Source organism: Zootoca vivipara, chromosome 14, assembly GCF_963506605.1.
Source record: "Zootoca vivipara chromosome 14, rZooViv1.1, whole genome shotgun sequence".
NCBI lineage: Eukaryota > Metazoa > Chordata > Lepidosauria > Squamata > Lacertidae > Zootoca > Zootoca vivipara.
Window position 1 is genome coordinate 14,977,483 of NC_083289.1, and position 24,554 is coordinate 15,002,036.

The 24,554-nt window shown below is 45.7% G+C and overlaps 1 protein-coding gene across 1 annotated transcript in view; it reads left to right on the plus strand.

Annotated features, from left to right (window-relative positions):
* GATM (glycine amidinotransferase) overlaps positions 1–18,258 on the plus strand; it is a 34,371-nt gene extending 16,113 nt beyond the window's left edge. The window contains exons 3-9 of the mRNA XM_035131905.2: positions 179–374; positions 2,009–2,199; positions 2,547–2,684; positions 5,440–5,604; positions 11,119–11,182; positions 11,296–11,412; positions 14,436–18,258. Coding sequence (XP_034987796.2) covers positions 179–374; positions 2,009–2,199; positions 2,547–2,684; positions 5,440–5,604; positions 11,119–11,182; positions 11,296–11,412; positions 14,436–14,548 — 984 coding nt within the window. The 3' untranslated portion in view covers positions 14,549–18,258. The remainder of the gene's footprint in view (positions 1–178; positions 375–2,008; positions 2,200–2,546; positions 2,685–5,439; positions 5,605–11,118; positions 11,183–11,295; positions 11,413–14,435) is intronic.
* Positions 18,259–24,554: the final 6,296 nt, after the last annotated feature.

A 24,554-nucleotide genomic window follows, 5' to 3' on the forward strand; every position in this document is an offset into this window, starting at 1 on the left:
TTGGTTGTTGAGCAGATGTAATACTATAAAAAAATAGTTTTAAAAACTTATACAAGTCCTATGAGATTGACATACTGTTGTTTAACTGTTAGTAGATGAATACAGAGTAATTCTTTGCAAGGTTAATATGCTGCTGGTTCATGTCTGCTTGCTCTGCTTTTTCTTTATGGATTACCAGGCGAATACCTACGAGAAGTACTGGGGGTTCTATCAGAAGTATGGAGGCCAGAGTTTCCCCCAGGATCACGTGAAGAAAGCAGTTGCCGAAATTGAAGAGATGTGCAATATTCTGAAAATGGAAGGCGTGATTGTGAGAAGGCCAGAGCCGCTTGACTGGTCGACCAAATACAAAACACCCGACTTTGAGTCCACCGGTCAGTGACTTGGAATGTGCAGAATCAATTTAGAGCATGCTCACATCCAAGCCGTACATGTAAAGCACATGGGAATCCTGGGAACTGTAGTTTAAGGGTGCCAAGAGTTGTAGCTCTGTGATGGGTAAGCTGCAGGATTTTTTGGAGGAAGCCATGAATGCTAAGAGTGGTAAAAAAACGTGCTTAAAATGTACCGTATTTTCCTGTGTATAAGATGATGCTTTTTGCCAAAAAAAGAGAGGCAAAAATTGGGTGTCGTCTTATACATGGCTAGTGAATGCAGAGGGGGGCACACGATTAATGGTAGCAGCAAGCAGGAGATTGGCAGCGGCAATTGGGCAGGTGGGCTGTTGGTGGCAGCGAGCGGGCAGACAATTGGCAGCTGCGGAGAGGTGTGCGACCAGCAGTGGCAGGCAGGCGGGTGAGCGATTGGCGGAAGTGACCTCCCCCACCCCTCAAAAAAGCTAAACAACTTAATTTCTTAATTTTGGGTTAAAAAATAGGGGGCGTCTTATACATGGGAAAATACGGTACCTTGTGGATGTGAACCATGTCTCTCTCTGTCTCGTTATTTTATAAAGTATTGCTTATTCGTTATCGATAAGATTGTTTCCTCTTTTAAAAAACTTCAAAGTCCTCGTGACAATTCATAAAGGACAACAGTACCGTTAAGCAACTTAGTGCATTGCTATCTATAGTTTCACAGGGGCTTCAAAACAGTACATCCCTTCTGTTAATCTAGATCTTGCCAGGCCTACATACAAATCACTGTTATGCAGCTGTGATGTGCTTTAGGCACACAGCAGAGCAGCCATGGTGGATTAAAATGGATGACACGCTGAAATGTTTGCCTGTCCCGTAAAAACTGCTTGAACGTTTCCGAGCACAGTTCAAAGTGTTGGTGCTGACCTTTAAAGCCCTAAACGGCCTCGGTCCAGTATGCCTGAAGGAGCATATCCACCCCCATCATTCTGCCCAGACACTGAGATCCAGCGCCGAGGGCCTTCTGGCGGTTCCCTCACTGCGAGAAGCCAAGTTGCAGGGAACCAGGCAGAGGGCCTTCTTGGTAGTGGCGCCCACCCTGGGGAATGCCCTCCCATCAGATGTCAAAGAGAAAAACAACTACCCGATTTTTAGAAGACATCTGAAGGCAGCCCTGTTTAGGGAGGCTTTTAATGTTTAATAGATTATTTTATTTCATTTTTCTGTTGGAAGCCGTGCAGAGTGGCTGCGGAAACCTAGCCAGATGGGCGGGGTATAAATAATAAATTATTATTATTATTATTATTATTATTATTATTATTATTGAACCTGAGTGCACCGTTTTGCTGCTTTTTGATAAAGGCTTGGCACTCTGGTTAGAGTAGCAGAACCGCAGCCACGTCCCCTAAAGAAAGTTGGGTCATAACACATTTTGGCAAACCGACGTTGCGAATCGAGTTGATTTGTTTCGGTTACATTCAGTAGCCTGTGGTTGTTGGGTTTTGTTTTTTTTGCTTGATGTGTGCAAGCTTTACTCCCTCTTCCACTGGGTTGCCACCGAGCAAAATCGAACCTTGACTGGGATCCAATGTGCAGGATTTGTGCCGATGTTGACTGGATCCCCAGATCAAACACATTGTTCTTTTGGTTAGGGATGTACGCAGCCATGCCCAGAGACATTTTGCTGGTCATTGGGAACGAGATCATTGAAGCTCCGATGGCTTGGCGCGCCCGTTTCTTTGAATACAGAGCGTATCGGCCCATCATCAAAGAGTACTTCCGCCGCGGATCAAAATGGACCACGGCACCAAAGCCCACCATGGCTGATGAACTTTATGACCAGGTATTATTATCCTTTTGGCTTTCGAGCAAGCAACTATGGTGGCAGGAGCAGGGATACAGTCCTGGTGTTACAACTCTCATCATCCTTGACCATTGATTGACCATGCTGGCAGGGGCTGATGGGAGCTCAGTGCCAACCATAATATCTGCAGGACCATCGGTGTTCCTCACCCCAGAACTAAGGGTTTGGCCACAGCTTGTCTGCATTGGCAACCCTCCCTGCTAGAACTATCTGCCCTAGAAAAGCTTAGGCAGATCAGAGGTTTAGAAATGGCGCCCTGTGATTGCCCCGAGTAGTGGGAACAGTCCTAGCGAAGGCCTGTGTGTGTTTTGCCTTTCTGAAACCAGGATTACCCCATCCGCACTGTGGAAGACAGGCACAAGCTGGCTGCACAGGGCAAATTTGTCACAACTGAATTCGAGCCGTGCTTTGATGCTGCGGATTTCATGCGAGCGGGAAGAGACATCTTTGTGCAAAGAAGTCAGGTGAGTAGATCCTCTTTTCCCTTTTTGCAGTATAACTTTTTATTAATTTTTTTCAAACATTTGCACCACAATCTTATCAAATCGTTACATTGTTTCATATATTGACTTCCCATTCTTAATTCTGCCGTTTCTACTGCATTATATCTTTATCAATTACAAAAGTTTCTCTGTTGCAATTATTTTATCATTTTTTCTTCTTCTGCTTTTATCTAGAATCCTGCCTGCAATTTCATTTGACTATAGTATTTTTAAAAATAGTCCATGAGAGGCCTCCATTCTTCTATGAAAAGTTCACCGTTTAATCTCTTAATTTCACTGTCAGCATTGTCATTTCTATGTAGTCTAACAATGAAATTACATCCATTATTCGTTTTTTAGTTAGATTTATTTTATGCCAACTTTGGAAAGCCTGCTGAAAATTTTCTATTCCGGTATGCCTATGCCGACAATTAAGAGTACACCCCCCCCCCCCACACACACAGTGGTCTATTTATGTTTGTTTAAAATTTCATTTTGCTTTATGATTTCACTGTTTGGTTTTATGTTTTTATATTTTTGTAAACCGCAGTGATATATATTTTTATGATACAGCAGTATATAATTTTTTTTATAAATAAATGTTTCAAAAAAGAAATAACATTGTGAAAAATAAACCCCATACTATTAGAAAAGCTTAAAACAACTTCGAAAGAATAAAACAGTATTAAAAGTGCTCATCCTGCCATAGGACAAATCCTTCCGCCCCACACTAAAAGTTTATTTACCAAATGTTCACAGTAAACCAAATATGAAATGCATCAAAAATCAGGAGATCAGTTTAATACAGCAACATAATTGGTTTGCCCATTAGGGAATTCATGGGTGAAAAGGCAAGTTTTTAAGCAGGTGCCTAAATGCCAATACAGTGGTATCTTGGTTCTCAAACTTAATCCATTTCGGAAGTCCATTCCAAAACCAAAGCGTTCCAAAACCAAGGTGCGCTTTCCCATAGAAAATTATGCAAAATGGATTAATCCATTCCAGACTTTGAAAAACAACCCCTAAAACAGCAATTTAACACGAATTATACTATCTAATGAGACCATTGATCCATAAAATGAAGCCAATAAACAATGTACTGCAGTCACACAATCTATCAATCAGTAGCTGAAGTGGGTTCCACACAGTCACAAAAACAAAAGAAAGAGCCACCAAAACACAAAATAGATAGCAAAACCAGATAGATCTCAACGTAACAGAATTGTGGCACTCAAAACAGAAGCATAACACTCAAAATGGAGCATGTTCAGCTTCCGAAAAAAGTTTGCAAACTGGAACACTTACTTCCGGGTTTGCAGTCTTTGGGTTCCAAGTTGTTTGAGTACCAAGGCGCTTGAGAACCAAGCAGTAGCGTCGTAAGCTTGTCTCGCGCCCTGGTGCAGGGATCTCTAGGGCGCTCCCACACGCACGCCTCGCACGCACTTTCCTCAGTGGCTGCCTTGGCCAGGGAAGAGCAGCACCGAAGCCTCCTGGGGAGCGTGGTGCGCCTTCCCGCCAGGCCCCGACCACGGTGCCTCGTCCTCCGCCGCCACGTCCCACAACAGGCCCGCCGTGCTTGGGAGGCCTCGCTGCTCCGCCTCAGCTGAGCCATCGCCGCGCGGAGAGCCACAGGGCCGGGAAGGGGAGAGCGCGGTCTCCGGAGAGGCTTCACCACTAGCAGGCGCGGGGAAAAGGAGAAGGAGGCGCAGTGCTGCGACGGCGGGACCAGCATAGGGCTTAGTGGCTGGTTGCGCCCCCCAGAGGCTGGCGTCCTGGCGCAACGCGCCACTAGGCCCTATGGCAAAGACGCCTCTGGAACCAAGGTACCACTGTACTGGTAGGTTCTTGCCCGATCTCCACTGGGAGTTTATTTCGAAGGGGCAGGTGCCACCACTCTAAAGGCTCAGCTCCAAGTGGATATAGGATGAACTTCAGGAGCAATATGGCACTGTTAAGGGTGTACACCCAATGAATTTACTTATTCATTAATTTATTTCAACCAAGGAAAAAGGGGAAACCTTTTTATTCCATCTGCTTCTCTCCTTGCCTACCCCTCTCTCTTCTGCCCTTCTGCTTTTGCCTCTTCCCCACCTCTGCTTCCCCATCGGTTGTGGCGGCCAAGGGAGCTGGGTTGCTGCTCCACGCTCTCTCCCCTTGCCACAATCCACACTCCCTTGGTTGCCTGGTGTGCTTTTCTTTCTCTTTTTTTCTGCACATGGTCTCGTATGAAAGGCCTTCGGATTATGGCAGCAACCTGGCAGATTCTGGTATTCAAGATAAAATGCATACGCTAAAAGCTCATTCATATACGGCAGACATGTTCAACCGGTCGGCCACGATCGACTGGTAGATCCCCGGGTGATCCCGGTCGATCATGGGATACTTATCGATCACGGGATTAAAAGAACTGGGGGGTGAATGTATCTGCCCCCCACCTGCCTCCCTCTGTCCCTCCGTCGCGTGAAGTTGGCGGAGTTTTGCATTTTGGGAATACAATGATCGGCTTTAGCACTGTGTGTGTTTGGTAGCGGCAGAGTTTTAGATGAGCCATTTATGTCATTCCCCCTTTAAAAAAAAGCTCAAAAAATCCTCAATGACAATGGGTAGATCACTGTCATTTTTTTTAATACTGGGAGTAGATCGCACTCTCTTGGGAGTTGGATGGGCCTGATATATGGCTTACTGTTGTTGCAGATATTTATTCTGAAGTAACTAAAAGTCTAAATCTTGCTCTCAGGTTACTAACTACTTGGGTATTGAGTGGATGCGGAGACACCTTGCGCCGGAATACAGAGTGCACACCATCTCTTTCAAAGACCCCAATCCCATGCACATTGATGCCACATTCAACATCATCGGACCGGGCCTTGTGCTTTCCAACCCAGATCGTCCGTGCAATGAGGTAAGGGCATAGCTGCCAAGTTCCGGCCTGAGAAATAAGGGACTGGACCGGAAGTAGCAGACCGGAAGTAGCGCTGCCGCCATTTTGGAACTGGGCAAAGCAGCATCAAAAGTCGCTTCTGAGCATGCTCCACCCAGTTCCAAAATGGCCACCGCGCCAGAATAAACCGGGAAAAAACAAAAAAAATCCGTTTTTTCGGCTGGGAACAGCTGGAAAAACGGGGGTTTCCCGGGGAATACGAGAGACTTGGCAGCTATGGGTAAGGGATCTTCAGGCAAACAGGGGTAAGAATATAAGAGCAGCCCTGAAGGATCTGGCCAAAGGCCCATCTATTATTGCTATTATTATTTTTATTATTGAATTGAATTTATATACTGCCCTATACCCGGGGGTCTCAGGGAGGTTCACAGAACAAAATCAAACTATAAAACCACAAAATATATAATCAAAATAAAAACAACAACCCAATAACGCCCCCCCTCACATTCTAAAGGGGCATAGGAGAACGCGGGTGGCGCTGTGGGTTAAACCACAGAGCCTAGGGCTTGCTGATCGGAAGGTCGCCGGTTCGAATCCCCGCGACGGGGTGAGCTCCTGTTGCTCGGTCCCTGCTCCTGCCAACCTAGCAGTTCAAAAGCACGTCAAAGTGCAAGTAGTTAAATAGGTGCTGCTACAGTGGGAAGGTAAACAGCGTTTCCGTGTGCTGCTCTGGTTCGCCAGAAGCGGCTTTGTCATGCTGGCCACATGACCTGGAAGCTGTACGCTGGCTCCCTCGGCCAATAACGCGAGATGAGCACCGCAACCCCAGAGTCGGGCACGACTGGACCTAATGGTCAGGGGTCCCTTTACCTTTACCTTTACCTAGGATGTCAATCAAATCAACCAAAGACCTGGTTAAAAAGGAACGTTTTTGCCTGGTGCCTAAAAGTGTATAATGAAGGCGGCAGGCAAACGTCCCTGGGGAGAGCATTCCACAGATGGGGAGTCACTGCGGAGAAGGCCCCGTTCTCGTGTTGCCACCCTCCGGACCTCTCGAGGAGGAGGCACACGAAGAAGGGCCTCAGAAGATGATCTCAGGGTCCTGGTAGGTTCATATGGAAAGAGGCGATCCTTGAGGTATTGTGGTCCTGAGCCGTTTATGCCTTTAATAGTTCAAACCCCAGCACTTTGAATTGGGCCTGGAAACTAATTGGTAGTCAGTGAAGTCGGACCGGGATTGGTGTAATATGCTCAAACGGTCTTGCTCAAGTGAGCAACCTGTCCGCTGAATTCCGCACCAGCTGAAGTTTCTGAACCATTTTTCAGCGGCAGCCCTACGTATATTGCACTACAGTAATCTAGTCCAGTATCCTGTTCTCACAGGGGTCTACCAGATGCCCACAGGAAAGCAGGACCTCCGAGCACAAGAGCGCCCTCCCCCTCTGCAGCTTCCCGCAACTGGTATTCAGAAGCATCACAGCCTCTGACCCTGGAGGCAGAACATAGCCTTTGTAGATAGTAGCCCTTGAGAGCTTTCTCCTCCATGAATTTGTCCAACCCTCTTTTAAAGCCATCCAGGTTGGTAGTCACCACCGCTTCCTGTGGGAGCAATTTCTGGTGTACACCTAGGCCCCCTCCCTGCGGCGCTAGCTGATTATGTGCAGGGAGTTTGATGCGGGAGAATATTCAAACATCCTGTTCACCCACCTCCATTCTTAAAGTGGTAGAGTCCTGCCAGAAGAATGGAAGAGTCCTGTTGAATCAGACCCAATGGCCAGTCTAGCGCAGTGTAGGCCCACAGGTGCTTTTGGGAAGCTCGCAAGCCGAGACTTTTCTGAACCCTTTGAACAAGTCGCTAGCTTTCTCGTCAGCAAATGTTAACTAAGCCAAACATTATCTAAGCGCTTGTTTTTGCAGCTGACCTTGGGCAACTGTGTGCAAAGGTTGTGGTTTCTTTTTTGATGTGGGCTCTTCCTTGGACTCTCGATCTGTTTTTACTCCAGCTAACAAAAAGGACTGTAGTAGACTGCTTCAGTTAGCAGAACTATTGCTCCTTGGGCAGAAAGATGCATGTAGCCAGTGCCGGATTTACGTATAAGCTAAACAAGCTGTAGCTTAGGGCTCCACTCCCTTGGGACCCCCCCAAAAAAATTTAAAGGGAAAAAGAACTGGATGTACATTTCCAAAATAAAAGATAAAAAAGAAATAAAATAAAACCTACACACAGCAACAGTGTTTTGTGCCATGTAGGCTCCTATGATGTAAGTAATGGGCCCCGCCTGCTCACCTGCTCCCCAAAATATCAATGGTCTGCTATTATTATTTCATGTTATAGCAAGTTTCTAGAGATCAGATTATGAGTCTTTGTAAATTGTGTTTCTAAAGGAACCTTTGTTATTGCCAAATGCCAATGTGTTTGCAAGTTTGTTACGAATAAAAAAATCATTTTAATTTAGAGCTTAATCATTATTTCACTATTAATATACTTCTTCTTAATTGTATTTCAGTTCAACAATTACTTTGAAAAAATACATATTTTATTATGTACAAATGGCTTTAGATACCTATTAGGTCCATAAATTCATATAGCATATATTCAACAAAAAAAAACAGCGGCAATTTGTTGTTGACAAAGGACAGCTGGACATATAAAACTACATTACCTTCAGTAGTTTAGGACCTCATCAAACCTAAATCTGGCCCAGCATGTAGCGTATGGGAAATACGTTTTATCTACCGGTACATGAGAAGAATGGCCTGCAAAAGCTGGCATGAGTGCTAGAGGGGAAGAAATTAGTGTGTTGTTCCTTTGTAAAATATCTTGTCCGGTGGGGGTGCTAGAATAATCTGATGGGCCTCTGTGGGAAGGAGAATAGTGGACAAGATGGACCTTGGGTCTGATCCAGGATAGCTCTTGATCAGGGGTCCCCAAACTTACCCGGCTTTGGGCCAGATGCCCGCCATGCCGATTTCATGGTGGGCCAGAGGGTGGGGGAGCGCGTGCGGAGGCGTGGGAGCGCGCAGCTGTGCGCGCCCATGCGCAAACGCTATTTCTGGCACACTCCCGACCTGGAAATCGCCAGAAATAGCTTGTGTGCATGTGCAGAAGCCTCCTCCAACCCGGAAGTACACTGGAAATGATGCTTGTGCGTGCGCACAAGCTATTTCTGTCGCTTTTCCGGGTCGGAAGTCAGCAGTCACGCCGCACTGCGCCGGTAAGAGTTGGCGGTGTCAGCGGGGGTCTCCGGGGGCCGCATAAAAGAACCTCAGGGCCGTATGTGGCCCCCGGGCCGTAGTCTGGGGACCCCTGCTCTTGATCTTTCTTTGCAGTGGGTGGCCAAAGGAGGATATGGGGTGTTTTCTAGGGTGCTATCTGCACAGTGGCGGAGCTTCATGCTCCGGCACCGGGGGTGGGGCGGATAGCAGGCGGGGGCAGGGCTGGTGTGCACCTTGGGGGCGGGGCACACTGCCGGTTGGGGCGGGGCATCCAGTGCAGGCGGGGGGACAGCCGCGATGGCACCCCACCAGGATTGCGCTGCCGGGGGTAGTGTGCTCCCCCCGCACTCCTCTTGCTCCGCCAGTGCATCCGCACTATAATTTAAAGCAGTACAATACCACTTTAAACTGTCATGACTTCTGTGGCAACCTTCCTTAGAGTTCTGCATGTCTAGGCCTGCACTGATTGTGTGTCAATTGCGAAGTACAAAGTACAATATCATTGCATGTGAAATATAGTATATTAAAACTGGATCCCATCGGGTGGTAAATACAGACTGCAAACATTTTAAGAATATTTGAGCAATTGGAAAATATTAGACATCAGAATTTGGAAAGGAAAACTACAAAGGATATATTGTCAGCACAATACATTTAGCTCTAGACTGAGATTGCATTCACATGACAGTTTATTCCATTTTCACAAAATGTTTCCCTAACTGATAATTTCCACATTATTTTCCAGCTTTCACAAAATGTAAAAGCCACCTCTGGAGCTATTGTGCTATATAGTAGCACTTGCTTCCATATTATTTGCAAATGGATTCTTTTCTGGAAGCAAATAACATGGACTTGACTGCTAAACTTGAACTATATTTCACTATTGTCAGAGGGCCTGATATGGCTACTCTAGAGTAACGACTCCAGCATCGTCTTTTAAGACTTTTATTAAGTGCTGATTATTTACAGTGTTCAGAGCAGTAAAAATGCATCCTTAAGGTGAGGTGTCAGAACCTCCGAATGGCGATTGGCGCGTTTTCTTCCAGCACCAAAGCTTTGGCAGACCCAACCTCTTCCCCCTACGTTTGCGTCGCAATTCGGGAGTTGGGGGGATTGGCCTCCCCCCCCCCGTGCGTCCAACTTCCTGTCCCACCTGAGGCATGGGCTCCACAACCTTGCCTGAGCCTCGGACACCACTTCCTGACTCTCCGCTGGAGGCAGAGCTCTCCTTACTCTCTCCAGCGCTTGGGGATGGGCTGGAACTTAAGATGGGAGGGACTTCCCTGTATCCCTTGTCCCTCACAACTATAGTTACAGAAGAGGCTTTTACGACGTGTGAAAGCTCAAATATAATGTGGAACTTAGCAGTTAGGGAAAAGATTGAAAATGGAATGAACTGCCATGAAAAAAAGATGCTTGGTGTCTTTCTTTGATGTGCGAGTAGAGAGCCCTCTTGTGATGAAAACTAAGCAATGCAACTTCTGCAAACAATACAGTGGTACCTCGACATCCGAATGACTCGACTTCCGAAGGTTTCGACTTACGAAGTCGGCAAACCCGGAAGTCTTTTCGCCGCGCGTGCGTTCTGCGCCTGCGCGGAAGTGGCGTGTGCGGCCCGCGAATCCGCAGAAGCGCAAAATCGTGCTTTGCGCATGCGCAAAATGGACAACCGAAGACTTCAACTTACGAAGAGCGCCGCGGAACGGATCGCCTTCGAAGGCGAGGCACCACTGTACTACATTTTCCTATAAAGAGCTTGGGGCCAAACTAAATGCAGAATGCATATTTTCACTTTAGAATGCATGCATGTTAACATGCTGAAATATACTCGGAGTCCTGTAGTGACTTCATGGTCTTTATTGCAGCTTGTAAAACAGTGAATGAAAATGCCCCCCAAACCTCAGGCTTTTATATACATTATTTACACAATGAGTCCCGTCTGATTGGCTGGTTCTGCTTCCCTCCTGGAGGCTGATTGGTCTCCTGCTGCAGGCCAATCAGTTGTTGCATTCTAGGATCCTACTTGCCTATTGTTCTAGGATCCAAGCTTAGTAAATAACACATGCAAATGCCAAGAGTAGCAATGCCGGTCATAATAATGGTTGTAGGAGGCAAGGTCATGGGTTTGATCCCTGTGTGGGTGCACATTCCTGAATTGTAACGGGTTGGACTAGGATTATCCAACTCTATGATTCTTAACCCTTTCCTCTCCTTCTGTGACCCCACAAGACACACCCTCTTCTGTGGGTGCTTGTTCGCATTGGGAATAAATAGTTTTTTAAAAGCTCCCATTTGAATCTCTCTCTCTCTCTCTTTTAGATCGATCTCTTCAAGAACGCAGGCTGGACGGTGGTTCACCCTCCATTGCCCCTGATCCCTGATGGTATGTTTAGCTTATTCCCGATTTTGAAGACAAGTTGTGGAAAGCAGAAGTCCCAGACTTCATCCACCCAATGGGAGTGCTAAATACTATTTCCTGTTTATATTTGCATCCAGACCACCCGCTGTGGATGTCGTCTAAATGGCTCTCTATGAATGTCCTGATGCTGGATGAAAAACGGGTGATGGTCGATGCCAACGAAACTACAATCCACAAGCTGTTTGAAAGTCTCGGTGGGTCAAAATGTTTAGGGATGTGTATAAATGCCAGGAGAGGTTATATTTATTAGATATCATCCTTCCTTCCTTCCTCACGCTTGTGAGTTCAGCAGAATGCATCCCTTTGCAGTTTGAGAGCCAGTGTGGTGTAGTGGTTAAGAGCGGTAGACCCGTAATCTGGGGAACCGGGTTCGCGTCTCCGCTCCTCCACATGCAGCTGCTGGGTGACCTTGGGCTAGTCACACTTCTCTGAAGTCTCTCAGCCCCACCCACCTCACAGGGTGTTTGTTGTGGGGGAGGAAGGTAAAGGAGAATGTTAGCCGCTTTGAGACTCCTTCGGGTAGTGATAAAGCGGGATATCAAATCCAAACTCTTCTTAAAAGTGAAGCTTAGATAGGTTAGTTTTAGCCTTTTAATTTAAGTAATCCAGGATGCTTTAAGGAAGACTGGATTCTCCTGGTATTTCCCATGTTCTCCCCCCTGAAAACAATAATCACCTATTGTAAAAAAGAAGAAGAAGTAAAACAGTCTTGTAAAAAAAGGGGGGGGGAGACATTTACTCACTCAGTATTCCCCGTTGAAAAATAGAGTAACAGCAGCTTTGTTCAGGGAGGCTTAAAATGGTAACCCAGTTACAAATACATACTTTAGTCTAGTTCAAAATGGAGTCAGTGTGGCTCAGACTTTGCATATGTTACACATTGCTGGAATGAGGCGAAAGAGCAAAGAGAAAGTGCCCAGCCAAGTGAGGAGATTATATGTGGCCACACTTTCCCGCTGTCAGGGCACATTGGGAGTGGCTCTCAAGAGTTCCGTCTAGCAAACTTACAGGAAAACTCTGTGAGCTTCAGCTCCTATCATGTGCCTATCTAGCAAACATGCATTGTTGGTTTGACTGCATTGCAAATATCCCACGCAATGTAGTGTATAAGTGAAGCTTAAAGGAGCAGCTAATTGGCAGGGCTGCAGCCGCATGACGGAGAAGCTGATGAATATGGCTCTGCCCCAGGGCCTCTCTAGGCCAGAAACAGGGAAAACGGTGACCCCTCTATCCAGGTCCTACCATCCTTGGTCATGCTGGTTGGAGCTTATGGGAGTTGGAGTCCAACTGTCAGGCTACAAATTTTCCCATCCCTACGCTCTGGCAACTCTAAGGCCATAGGCGTCAACTACTGGATAGGTAAATAAGGGATCAGCGGCGGCGCGGCACCGGAAGTCGCTTCTGCGCATGTCCAGACATGCACAGAAGTGACTTCCGGTGCTGGCTCTGCCTGATTTCCAGTGCCCAGACATGGTCAGAGCGGCACCGGAAATCGGTTCTGCACATGTCCGCAAATCAGTTCTGCACATGTTCTGACATGCGCAGAAGTGACTTCCGGTGCTGGGCTACCCGTGTCCGCATGTCTGGGCACTGGACATTATTTCCGAGTCCAAGTGAGCGAGCAGCCAGCCGGAAGAACAGAACATGGCCACCGGCGCTGGCAGGAGCTGCAAATTTATGGGATATTTTTCAATTTGGGAGACCAGCGGGAAACGGATTTAAATCTATGTCTAAGGCAGGTGTGGGGAACTTTTGATCCTCCAGATGTTGCTGAACTACAACACCCATTACCCCTGGCCATACCAGCTGCGGAAGATGCAGAGATATGAAAAACCAGATTTAAGCCTGGAAAAATAAGAAATTTGAGAGAACTGAAATCAACACAGCCATTTGGGCATAGCTTGGCCAAAATGGCCTCGCAGGCAGATCTCCACTGTTGGGAGAGGTGTTTGAGCTTAAATCTCCTTGAAATATGCCCCAAACACTCTATGACACCACTGTGTTGTAAAAATAAAAAAAGGTAAAGGACCCCTGGACGGTTAAGTTCAGTCAAAGGTGACTATGGGGTTGCGGCACTCATCTTACTCTCAGGTCAAGAGAGCTGCCGTTTGTCCACAGACAGCTTTCTGGGTCATGCCTTCCCCTAATGTAATGTCTACTTTTGACAATAATGAGTTAATTCCTCGCTCTGGGCATTCCTAGCCTGACAGCACTGTGGCACTCAATATTTTATTAATGAAATTTCTACCCCCACCTTTCCTCCCAATCTCATTTTGCTGCATTCACTGGGGGATATCCAACATTGGTCATAATAATTAGTTCATAAACTATTGAATTCAGTGGGTCTAGGTAAAAAAAGGTAAAGGACCCCTGGACGGTTACATCCAGTCAATGGTGACTATGGGGTTGTGGCGCTCATCTCGCTTTCAGGCCAAGGGAGCCGGTGTTTGTCCACAGACAGCTTTCCGGGCATAGCTGCCAAGTACCCCGTTTTCCCCAGGAAACCCCCATTTTTACTTACCTTTTCCCGGTGGTCCCCCGTATCACTTCGTGTCCCGTTTTTCTCCGTTATTTTCTCCTGCCGGCGGCCATTTTTTTTCTTTCCGATTTGCCCTTCTATGGGCACAAAAAATGGCTGCTGGCGGCTTCAAAAGTCGCATCTACGCATGTCCGGAAGTGCATAGACGCAACTTCCGGTGTCGCCGTCAGCCATTTTTGGTGCCCATAGAAGGGCAAAGCGACACCAGAAGTTACGTCGACGCAACTTCTGGTGTCACACGGCTGCCGGTCCTGGATTCTGCAGTCCGGGACTTGGAAGGTAAGTTTCCGGGTCATGTGGCCAGCATGACTAAACCACTTCTGGCACAACGGGACACCGTGACGGAAGCCAGAGCACACGGAAATGCTGTTTACCTTCCTGCCGCAGCAGTACCTATTTATCTACTTGCACTGGTGTGCTTTCAAATTGCTAGGTTGGCAGGAGCTGGGGCAGAACAACGGGAACTCACGGATTCGAACTGCCAACCTTCCGGTCGGCAAGCCCAAGAGGCTCGGTGGTTTAGACCACAGAGCCACCCGCGTCCCCTGACTGTCTTGTAAACGGAGGAGGAGCTGGCCACGGTACCAGACATGCTTGCACAGCTCCTCGTAAACCCTGTGTGCAAATCTGAGTCAACCTTCACCAAAGGCTCTTGCTTCGCTTTCTTTTACCCTGCAGGCATTTCGACAGTCAAAGTGAACATCCGCCATGCCAATTCCTTGGGAGGAGGCTTCCACTGCTGGACCTGCGACATCCGCCGCCGTGGTACCCTGAAGTCTTACTTTGATTAGGCAGGGTGCAGCTTTGGGAAGCTGCACGCGGTTAAGTTTGCATGAACTAGGCATAGGCAAATGAAGAAGAGGAGATCGGTTTCATCTTTCTGCTTAAAAAGGGTGCGAGTGCATGGGCTGCAATGTTTGGGGCAGTGCCCACCTCCCCAACCCACCCCAATGGAGGTAACATGAACAATGTGCCCTAAGAGCCTATTCACACATTACACAAAGCAAGCCCATAATGTGCCTGTTTGTTCCGTGGGGGTTTTTTTGCATTCATGCATATATTTGTTCAGAAGTAAGCTCCACTGTGCTGCGTGTGGCTCATTTCCAGATACAGCCTTAAAACACTAAATCTACTTACCGGTATCTTTTTACAAAAATCCCTTTTTAGAAGATGCCTACATTTTCAAAGGGCTCCTGCTACTCTTGGTTAGATCCAGGCGGTTAGTTGCTGTTGGGTCTGCACTGAAACCAGTAGAACACTCTGTTGTGTAGAGCATGGCGCTGATAATGCCAAGGTTGCAGTTTCAGACCCTCGGAGTCCCTTCCAGTTCTACAATTCTAGGGAAGTGACCTGTTGCTGGCCTTCGCCTTCATTTCCATAGGACCTCAGTGGCTAACTTTGAATCTACAAAACCCTGCTGAAACTTTTCTTACGCGAGTACAATGTTTGGTCATGACACACATGACGTAACAGGCCAGTGTGGTGTAGTGGTTAAGAGCGGTAGACTCGTAATCTGGGGAACCGGGTTCGTGTCTCCGCTCCTCCACATTCAGCTGCTGGGTGACCTTGGGCTAGTCACACTTCTCTGCCCACCTCACAGGGTGTTTGTTGTGGGGGAGGAAGGGAAAGGAGAATGTTAGCCACTTTGAGACTCCTTCGGGTAGTGATAAAGCGGGATATCAAATCCAAACTCCTCCTCCTCCTCCTCTTCTTCTTCTTCTTCTTCTTCTTCTTCTTCTTCTTCTTCTTCTTCTTCTTCGTAACTGTATAACTTCTATTTCAACAAAAACAATTCACCATATCATATCACAATATGTAATTCCATAGACCATCTTATCATTTGAGCAGAACATATTCTGGGAGATTAAAGTTCAGCGGATTGATCAGGAGATACAGTCTATTCAGTTCTTTATGTTAGCAACATAAGATCTCGATCAATCCACTGGACTTTAATCTCTCAGAATATGTTCCGCTCATATGATAAATTGGTCTATGGAATTACATATTGCGATATGATATGTTGAGTTGTTTTTTGAAATAGAAGCTATACAGTTACATACAGCCTGTTACGTCGTGTGTGTCATTGCTCTGAATCTACACCTTTCCTGTATAGGTTCTGTAGCCTTTAAAACAACTCGGGTGCGCCCTCAAACCCTGTAATGTGTGAAGTGGCCCTTAGCTCGTCTAGGCCAAAGTTTCAACTCCTCATCAGCAGTACAGGTCGTCTGGCTGGCTTTTTGAAAGACTTCCACCTACCCGTGAAGCCCCTTCTTACCTTCACTTCCAGGATGCACAAACTTCAACAGTACTTTTCAGCCTCCTAGAGGTCAACTGGTTGATCCTGCTCTACATCTACCTCTTTTCAAAAAGGCAGCTAGAAAGGTTAGACCTGAGTTTGAACAGAAATCTTTCCAGTATCTTTTCTAATTTGAGTGTGTTTGTGGCTACACATCACACTTCATAAAATTTAATGCAAAATATTTAAATACACAGATCTTATATGGACCTTGGTTTTTACTGATTTTATATAAGCTATTTAGGTTAGTTTGACTTGTGTTGTTGTTGTTTCAAAAAAGTTTAAGCCCCATGCTGATGTGGCTGTAACTGAATTTATTAATCACGGAGGAATCATATCATGCCCTCTGTGGACCCGCTTGACACCCATTCATTGGAGTAGGGGAGCTATGTGCAATCCACTTGCAATCCATCACACAAAGGTCCTCATGAATTGATTTTTAAGCACACAAGCCTTATTTGGGGGTTCCTGGTTTGCTACACAGATTTGTCCAATGTTATCCTTCTATTTTCCTCCATTCCCTGTTCTTTACGATACGCTTCTGGAAGCAGTGGCCTGCTTCACACAGCATGGTACGCCAAACTATGGCATGCATGTCTCCTGATGTATGCTGCCGTAACTGTGCCTATCTCACTCTTCCTTTCCTGCGCTGACAGTAAGCAAACTATTGTGCCGGTTTACGGTTCGGTGCAAAATTGATCCTCAAAGTCTGTTTCTTTCCAAACAAACCACAAGAGGGAGACCTTTTTTCCAGCAGCATGTACAGTACCAGCATTGTTACTTGTTCGCAGCACGCCATAGTTTGAGTTTCTTTGGCGGGTAAACGCAAAACCAAGTGCGTACTTTGTCATGAAGTGCACACCAAAAGAATAGGCGGGAAACTGTGTGACACAAAGTTTTGAATGTATATTTGCAAAAATTGCCAGACCAGAAAAAGATTGATCTCTCTCCATCCTTAAAGTTGGCACAACCTTTGCCCTTGAAATGGGAGATTCCTAAAGGTCCACCTTAGGAGGCCAGGCCTTCATATATATATATATAACTCTGAACCTCATGCTTTTCCTGAACGCATGCTCCCTAGATGACTCAGATGTTAGAGCATGGTGCTGATAACACCAAGGTTGCAGGTTCGAGCCCCTTTATGGGACAGCTGCATATTCCTGCATTGCAAGGGGTTGGACTAGATGATCCTCAGGGTCCCTTCCATCTCTATTCTATGATTATACTTAATATAATATAGAATAATATAGAATTTTGCACGATGCAGAGAAAATGGGTAGGTAATTCCCCCCCCCAGCTAAAACATGGGGACTTTAAATGAAGCTGAATGTTGGAAGATTCAAGGCAGACAAAATAAAAGCTAACAACAACAACAACAACAATTTATTATTCATACCCCGCCCATCTGGCTGGGTTTCCCCAGCCACTCTGGGCGGCTTCCAGCAGAATATTAAAATACAACGATTCATCAAATAATTAAAAGAATCCCTAAACAGGGCTGCCTTCAGATGTCTTCTAAAAGTCCGATAGTTGTTTATTTCTTTGACATCTGATGGGAGGGCGTTCCGCAGGGCGGTGATGGCTACCAATGTGGATGGCTTTAAAAGAATAGGCAAATAAATGAATAAGAATAAAAGAACAAACAAGTAAGGCTATGTTTTACTTCTGCTGCTTCCGAATGCCAGCTGCTGGAAACCACTGGAAAGGGAGAGGGCTCTTGAGTTCAGGCCTCGCTTGCAGGTTCCCCTTAGGTCTCTGGTTGGCCACTGTTTTCATGAGGTGGTGGTAACGACAGGAAATTCATGCACATAGCCCCTTATTCCAGTGTATGGGTCTGGAGATGGGTCAGGAGAAAGGGCTTGGTCACCTTCCTACGCAATCTCATCCGCATAGTGCTTTCTAAAGCTCTAGACTTTGTATCTAGTGCCCTGGTTTAGGAAGTAGTTCTTATTCAATGTATCTTCTCTCAATGAACATCACTTCCGGTTTGTTTGTTTTTAAAGTTTCCCATGTGTGCCAGCACATTTGATTTCGTGAGCTTTTTTTGAAAGGTTTTTATTGTTGATATTATTGTTAATAATCTTTAGCAGAAATGCCAAATCGTGGGAATTTTAAGGATACCCACCAGTGCTGTAAATTAAATTTTCAATACTGATTTCCTCAATATGTATTTTTATGCTGATAAAACATGTTTGCATTTGTGAACTTTGGGTGTTTCTCGTTTTGAGGGTTGATTTTCTGCCTTGGACAAGGATGGCTACACCCCAACACCCCCCACTCCCCCCAGAAAACACAAATCCTGTGTGTGTGTCTATTTCTGTCTTCAGACATCCACACCAAACATTTAAGGCACATTCAACACACATTTGAAACACATTACTTCACCCCCAAAATATTGGGAATGATAGCATTAGGGTTTTGGGAAGCGTAGTTCTGTGACAGAGAAATGATAGTTCCCAGAGTTCTTTGATGTACATTGAATGCGCTTTAAATACATCTGCTCTCTGTCTGCCTCCCACAACCCACAAAACCCATTTTCAATCTTTACTGTTCAGTCAGCTATAAGCCTGCAGATACATCTATTGATTTCATAAAATTTATACATTGCTTGCTCGTAAAAACACCTCAAAGCAGTTTATGAGGAAAAGATAAAACAATAAAACAATTTTTTTTCAACCATACTTAACAACATACAGAAGTCAAAATACTAAAACAGATTAGAATTACCTTAACTTTCTAAGCACCTGGGCAGGCTCTAAACAGGGATGTTTTTAGCAGGCGCTGACAAGAGTACAGTGAAAGTGCCTGCTTGGTCTCAAGAGGCAGGGAGTTCCAAAGGTTAGGTGTTGCCACACTAAATAATCAAGTTCTTTCAAATGCGGAATGGGTATGAGGTGGCACCTGTAGAAATGCCAATTTCACCAGTCAAAGTGTCGAGAGGACACGAGGTCTCCCCACCCAGCAGTTCCTTTCTTCATACAGAGCCCACTCTTCATTCGGTCATTTCCCCTTGTGACAGGCAACACTGAGCTAACCAGGTGTCCTCAGGGCACAGTCATTTGCTTGAAAGAAGGATGTTCCCCATATATATATATATATATATATATATATATATATATATATATATATACATACATACACACAGAGAGAGAGAGAGAGAGAGAGAGAGAGAGAGAGAGAGAGAGAGAGAGAGAATGTGTGTGTATAGTTATTTATATAAAGGTAAAGGGGCCCCTGACCATCGGGTCCAGTCGTGTCCGACTCTGGGGTTGCGGCACTCATCTCGCTCTATAGGCCGAGGGAGCCGGCGTTTGTCCGCAGACAGCTTCCGGGTCATGTGGCCAGCATGACAAAGCCGCTTCTGGCGAACCAGAGCAGCGCACAGAAACACCATTTACCTTCCCGCCGGAGCGGTCCCTATTTATCTAAATGCACTTTGATGTGCTTTTGAACTGCTAGGTGGGCAGGAGCTGGGACCGAGCAATGGGAGCTCACCCCGTTGCAGGGATTCGAACCGCCGACCTTCTGATCAGCAAGCCCTAGACTTTGTGGTTTAACCCACAGTGCCACCTATATATATAATGTTTTTCAAATTAAAGTTTTACAATCACTTATCCAACATACATCATAAAAACAAGGTTCCAAAGAATCTCCTGGACTTCCCTCCTCCCCTTTGTGGCTCCTATTATTAGTCATTTCCTCATTTTATAATAATCCTAACCTTTTACCTCTCCATTATATCCAAAATTCACCATTAAATTACAAGTGTTATTCCAATCCTACTGACAATTTTAACAATAATTTTGTTTGAAAAATAAAGGAAAATAAATTACAAGGAAGAAGGAACAATTAACCCATTCAGAATAGCTTCATTTAGTCAGGGGCATTTCCAGACTGTCAATTATTAGTAGTATTATTTTTGCTGGATTCAGTCACATACCAGCAAATCCAGGTTTCACAATTACCATTGATTGCAAGGCTGATGGTGTTGGAGGAGACTCTTGAGAGTCCCATGGACTGCAAGAAGATCAAACTTATCCATTCTGAAGGAAATCATATTGAAAGGACAGATCGTGAAGGTTAGGGTCCAATACTTTGGCCACCTCATGAGAAGAGAAGAATCCTTGGAAAAGACCTTGATGTTGGGAAAGATGGAGAGCACTAGGAGAAGGGGACGACAGAGGAGGAGATGGTTGGACAGTGTTTTCGAAGCTACCAACATGAGTCTGACCAAACTGCGGGAGGCAGTGGAAGACAGGACTGCCTGGCGTGCTCTGGTCCATGGGGTCACGAAGAGTCGGACATGACTAAACAACTAAACAACAACAACAACAACAAGCAAGTCTGATTGCACCACACAAACCCTTCTCCAAAACAACAAACCTTTTGTGTTAAGGAAAGTGATGAGAAATTGTGGGGAAGCAGTTCCTTGAATCCAGCGTCATCTAAGCTCCCCACAAACAAATGAGATGGGATGCTCACTAGTTAGTCAACATTATGCAGCCTTTCTGCAAAAAAGCAGGATGAATGCTCAATAAAAAACCTCACCCCACAAGAAGAAAGCAAGGAAGAAGGCAATAAATTGTCTTGCTGGGGACTACCTGCCTGAAAGCTTATGGTTCTTGCTGAGGGATATCTGCTTAAAAATAGTAATCTGGTCTTTACACATTCATTTCATTTATATCCCTCAGGTCCAGAGATGCACAGACACTCTAATTCGAGGCCAAATGATAGTTGTATTTTCCAAGCATTTCTTTTTAATATGTGCAAAACCTCAGAGACTTCTGCAAGTACAGTACTTGAAACAAATGCTTGCAAAAAAAAAGAAAGAAAGCAATATTTCCTGTCTTGTTTTGAAGAGCTGCTTGTGGGAAAACAGGCATGAGGGATGCCCCCACCACAGAGGACACTCTTCCTCTCAAGTCTAGCCGTTATCTGCATCTGTTTCTAGAATGCTTCATATTGTTGTCGAATGGCTTGATAAGAAAGAGGCAGTAAAAAATTGGGATGCTGCAACGCTAGAGGGCGCTGTGACAGCAGCTAATTGCCTAATCCGCTTGAGAAAGTAGTTTTCTTGGTTAGATTTTATTTCTTTACTTGACTTTTGAGATCATAACAGCCTGAAGTAAACCTGTGTACCTTTACTTAGAAGTAAGTCAAAAAGAGTAGTGTAAACTTACTCCCAACCCAAGTAAGTACCTTGTAGGATTGTAACCTTTACTGAGTTCCATAGGTGCCAACTCTCCGGGATCCTGGGTGCTCAAGCACCCACAAAATTCCCCATGAAGGGCCCAGGCACCCACAAAATTTGGTGCCACAGCCAGGCACGCTGCGTGGCACCCACGGCCTTGGGCACCCACAGTTGTGGGGCCAAGCTGGCACTCCCGCTGAGTCTAGTCCAAACCAAATGCTGTTTGTTGAATTCACTATAGCAAGAGTTAGGAACCTACGTTCCCCTGAATGTTGCTAAACTACAACTCCCTTCAGCCCTAGCAAGTGTGCCTAAAGGCCAGGGACAATGGAAGCTGGGACTTAAGTAACCATGCATAAAATTAAGAGCTCATTATAAGGCACTATCAACTCAGCAATAAAAACCATCCAATTAAAGGATGTCATATAGAGGATGGAGAAAGGTTGTTTTCTGCTGCTCCAGAGAAGCGGACACAGAGCAATGGATTCAAACTACAAGAAAGAAGATTCCACCTAAACATTAGGAAGAACTTCCTAACAGTAAGAGCTGTTCGGCAGTGGAATTTGCTGCCAAGGAGTGTGGTGGAGTCTCCTTCTTTGGAGGTCTTTAAGCAGAGGCTTGACAGGCATATGTCAAGACTGTTTTGATGGTGTTTCCTGCTTGGCAGGGGGTTGGACTGGATGGCCCTTGTGGTCTCTTCCAACTCTATGATTCTATGAAAGAAATGGAATAGTTCCATAGGAAGAGAGACTGACTGTTAAACCACTTTCAGACCCTCCAAGTGTCCCTGTTTTCCAGGGACAGCCCCAATTTTACAGAAGCAGTCCCGGTTTCTGATTTGATCCCACTTTTCCTTAGGGTGTCCCTATTTTCATTGGAGAAAGATTGGTGGGTATGGAGTTATGAGACGCCTGAGCCAATGAGATGAGCAACTAGACAACCTTTAGAAGACACTTGAAAGCATCCTGGTATAGAGAATGTTTGTTTGTTTTTAATGTTTAATGTTTAATTATGTTTTTATATATGTTGGAAGCTGCCCAGAGTGGCTGGGGCAACCCAATCAGATGGGCTGGGTACAAATAATAAAATGATGACGACGATGGAATAGGATGCCCCTATTTTCATCGGAGAAATGTCGGAGGGTATGCGCTTTGCAAACTGCAGCTGTGGGGGGGGGGCAACAGGAAGGGCTCCTAGAAATTCTTTGCCCCTGTAACAAACTACAGCTCCCATAATTCTTTGGGGGAAGCCATGGCAGTTTAAAGTGGTATCCTACTGCTTCAGAGGTCTGGTGCGAATGTGCCTCAGGCAGCTTCCTATGTTCCACAGACACACACAACATCTTTTCCCACACCACCTCGATGCATACCATGAGGCTTATCTGGAGGAAAATATTCAGATATTGCTTCTCTGTTTGCTGACGGCATTAGCATTGTAGATTAACCTGTTCTTGTGAGTCCATTGACCTGCTCCTGGGAACGCTGAGCTCCTGATAACAGAAAGTAAACCTCCTAGGTAAAGGTCCCATATAAATTTCCTGCAGGGAGACAGAGGGAATACAAACTTTTGTATATGAATCTACTCAAAGTTCCTGGAAAATAGGGACACTTGGAGAATCTGCATGGTGGTGGAAAGGGTTTCCCCCATTCACATTAATGTCTCTGTGATGTTTTTTCCCCCACATAAAGGGATGCGGGTGGCGCTGCGGTATAAACCACTGAGCCTCTTGGGCTTGCCGATCAGAAGGTTGGCGGTTCGAATCCCTGTGACGGGGTGAGCTCCCATTGCTTGGTCCCAGCTCCTGCCAACCTAGCAGTTCAAAAGCACACCAGTGCAAGTAGATAAATAGGTATCACTCCGGCGGGAAGGTAAATGGCGTTTCTGTGCGCTCTGGTTTCCGTCATGGTGTTCCGTTGCGCCAGAAGCGGTTTAGTCATGCTGGCCACATGTCCCGGAAAGCTGTCTGCAGACAAAGGCCGGCTCCATCGGCCTGAAAGTGAGATGAGCTCCGCAACCCCATAGTCGCCTTTGACTGGACTTAACCGTCCAGGGGTCCTTTACCTTTACTTTTTTTCTTCCTACATAGCACCCCAGAATAAGGGGCAATCTGGGCTGTGCACAGCCTGCCCGCATCCTGATCCTGGCCAGCGTGGGAAGCACCCGCCCCAGATCCAACCCCAAACCAGTATGGGGACAGGGTAAAGGCTTTCATAGGGGTCTTCATCCCCTCCTTGAGGGCTCGATCCTGAGAATGCCGCTTTGCATGGGTCTTCCCTGCAGCGAAGGTGCTTGCAAAGAAAAGAGGCACACTGAAGCATGCAGCATTGAACCTTCCAGCTGGTGAGTGGAGGATTCAATCCTGCTGGCATTTCTGCTTCCCAAGTGCATTCCTTGCTGAGAAGGAACTGACAGCCTGAGACCACTCTGGGCAACCTGACCTAATCCAGGCTGATCTGGGGCTTTGTCTCAACCCAACTTGGCCCAAGGCCCGGATCAACCTCCATTGGCCTATTTCAGTTCTGGCTTAGGCCAAACTCACTGTACAGTCCTGGTGGCAAAAACTCAATGAAAGTAAAGGGGTTTGCTTCATGGTTGAGAAGGGATTCGAACCCAGGTCTCTTCACGTCTAGTCAAACCGCTTCGCTACACTGGCTCTTTACACTGAAAAGTCTGTGTGCCGTAGTGGTTAGAGTAGTAGAATTGCTTTATGAAAATCAGTTTTATTTATTTTATATTTCACATTGATAGCCACGTGGCCCCAAGGCCAAAATAACTATCCAAAATACAACAGAAAACTTGGGAGAATGTCTCGTTTTTCCAGTCTTCAATTCAGTTCTCGTGAATTCAGCATTGGCTTGTGATTCTTTTTAAATATATATTTATTGACTTTTCAAAAATACAGCTTCAAGGAAGTCTAGAGAATGTACAGATCAGAAAAAGAAAAACAGTAACTATGTGAAGTACAATAAAAAAATTCATTCAGTAGCACCTTAAAGACCAACTAAGTTTTTATTTTGGTATGAGCTTTCGTGTGCATGCACACAAATTCAGATTAATTCATCAGCGCTGGAAAATAAAGCAATTTTTTTCTTTAAAAGTCCTCATGAAAATCCACCAGCTTTTCAGTGTCAATTCCTGCTAACATACCGTTTTTGTTTTCAGTTTCCCGTAACGTGCATTTCTGCAAAGCATTTTCCCATAACACAATGCATTTTTGGTACGTTGTTTTCGCTAATATATACAATTACACACACACTTTACCATAGTGAATGCATTTTTGAGCGGGGAAGGGGTGGCTAAAAATACATAT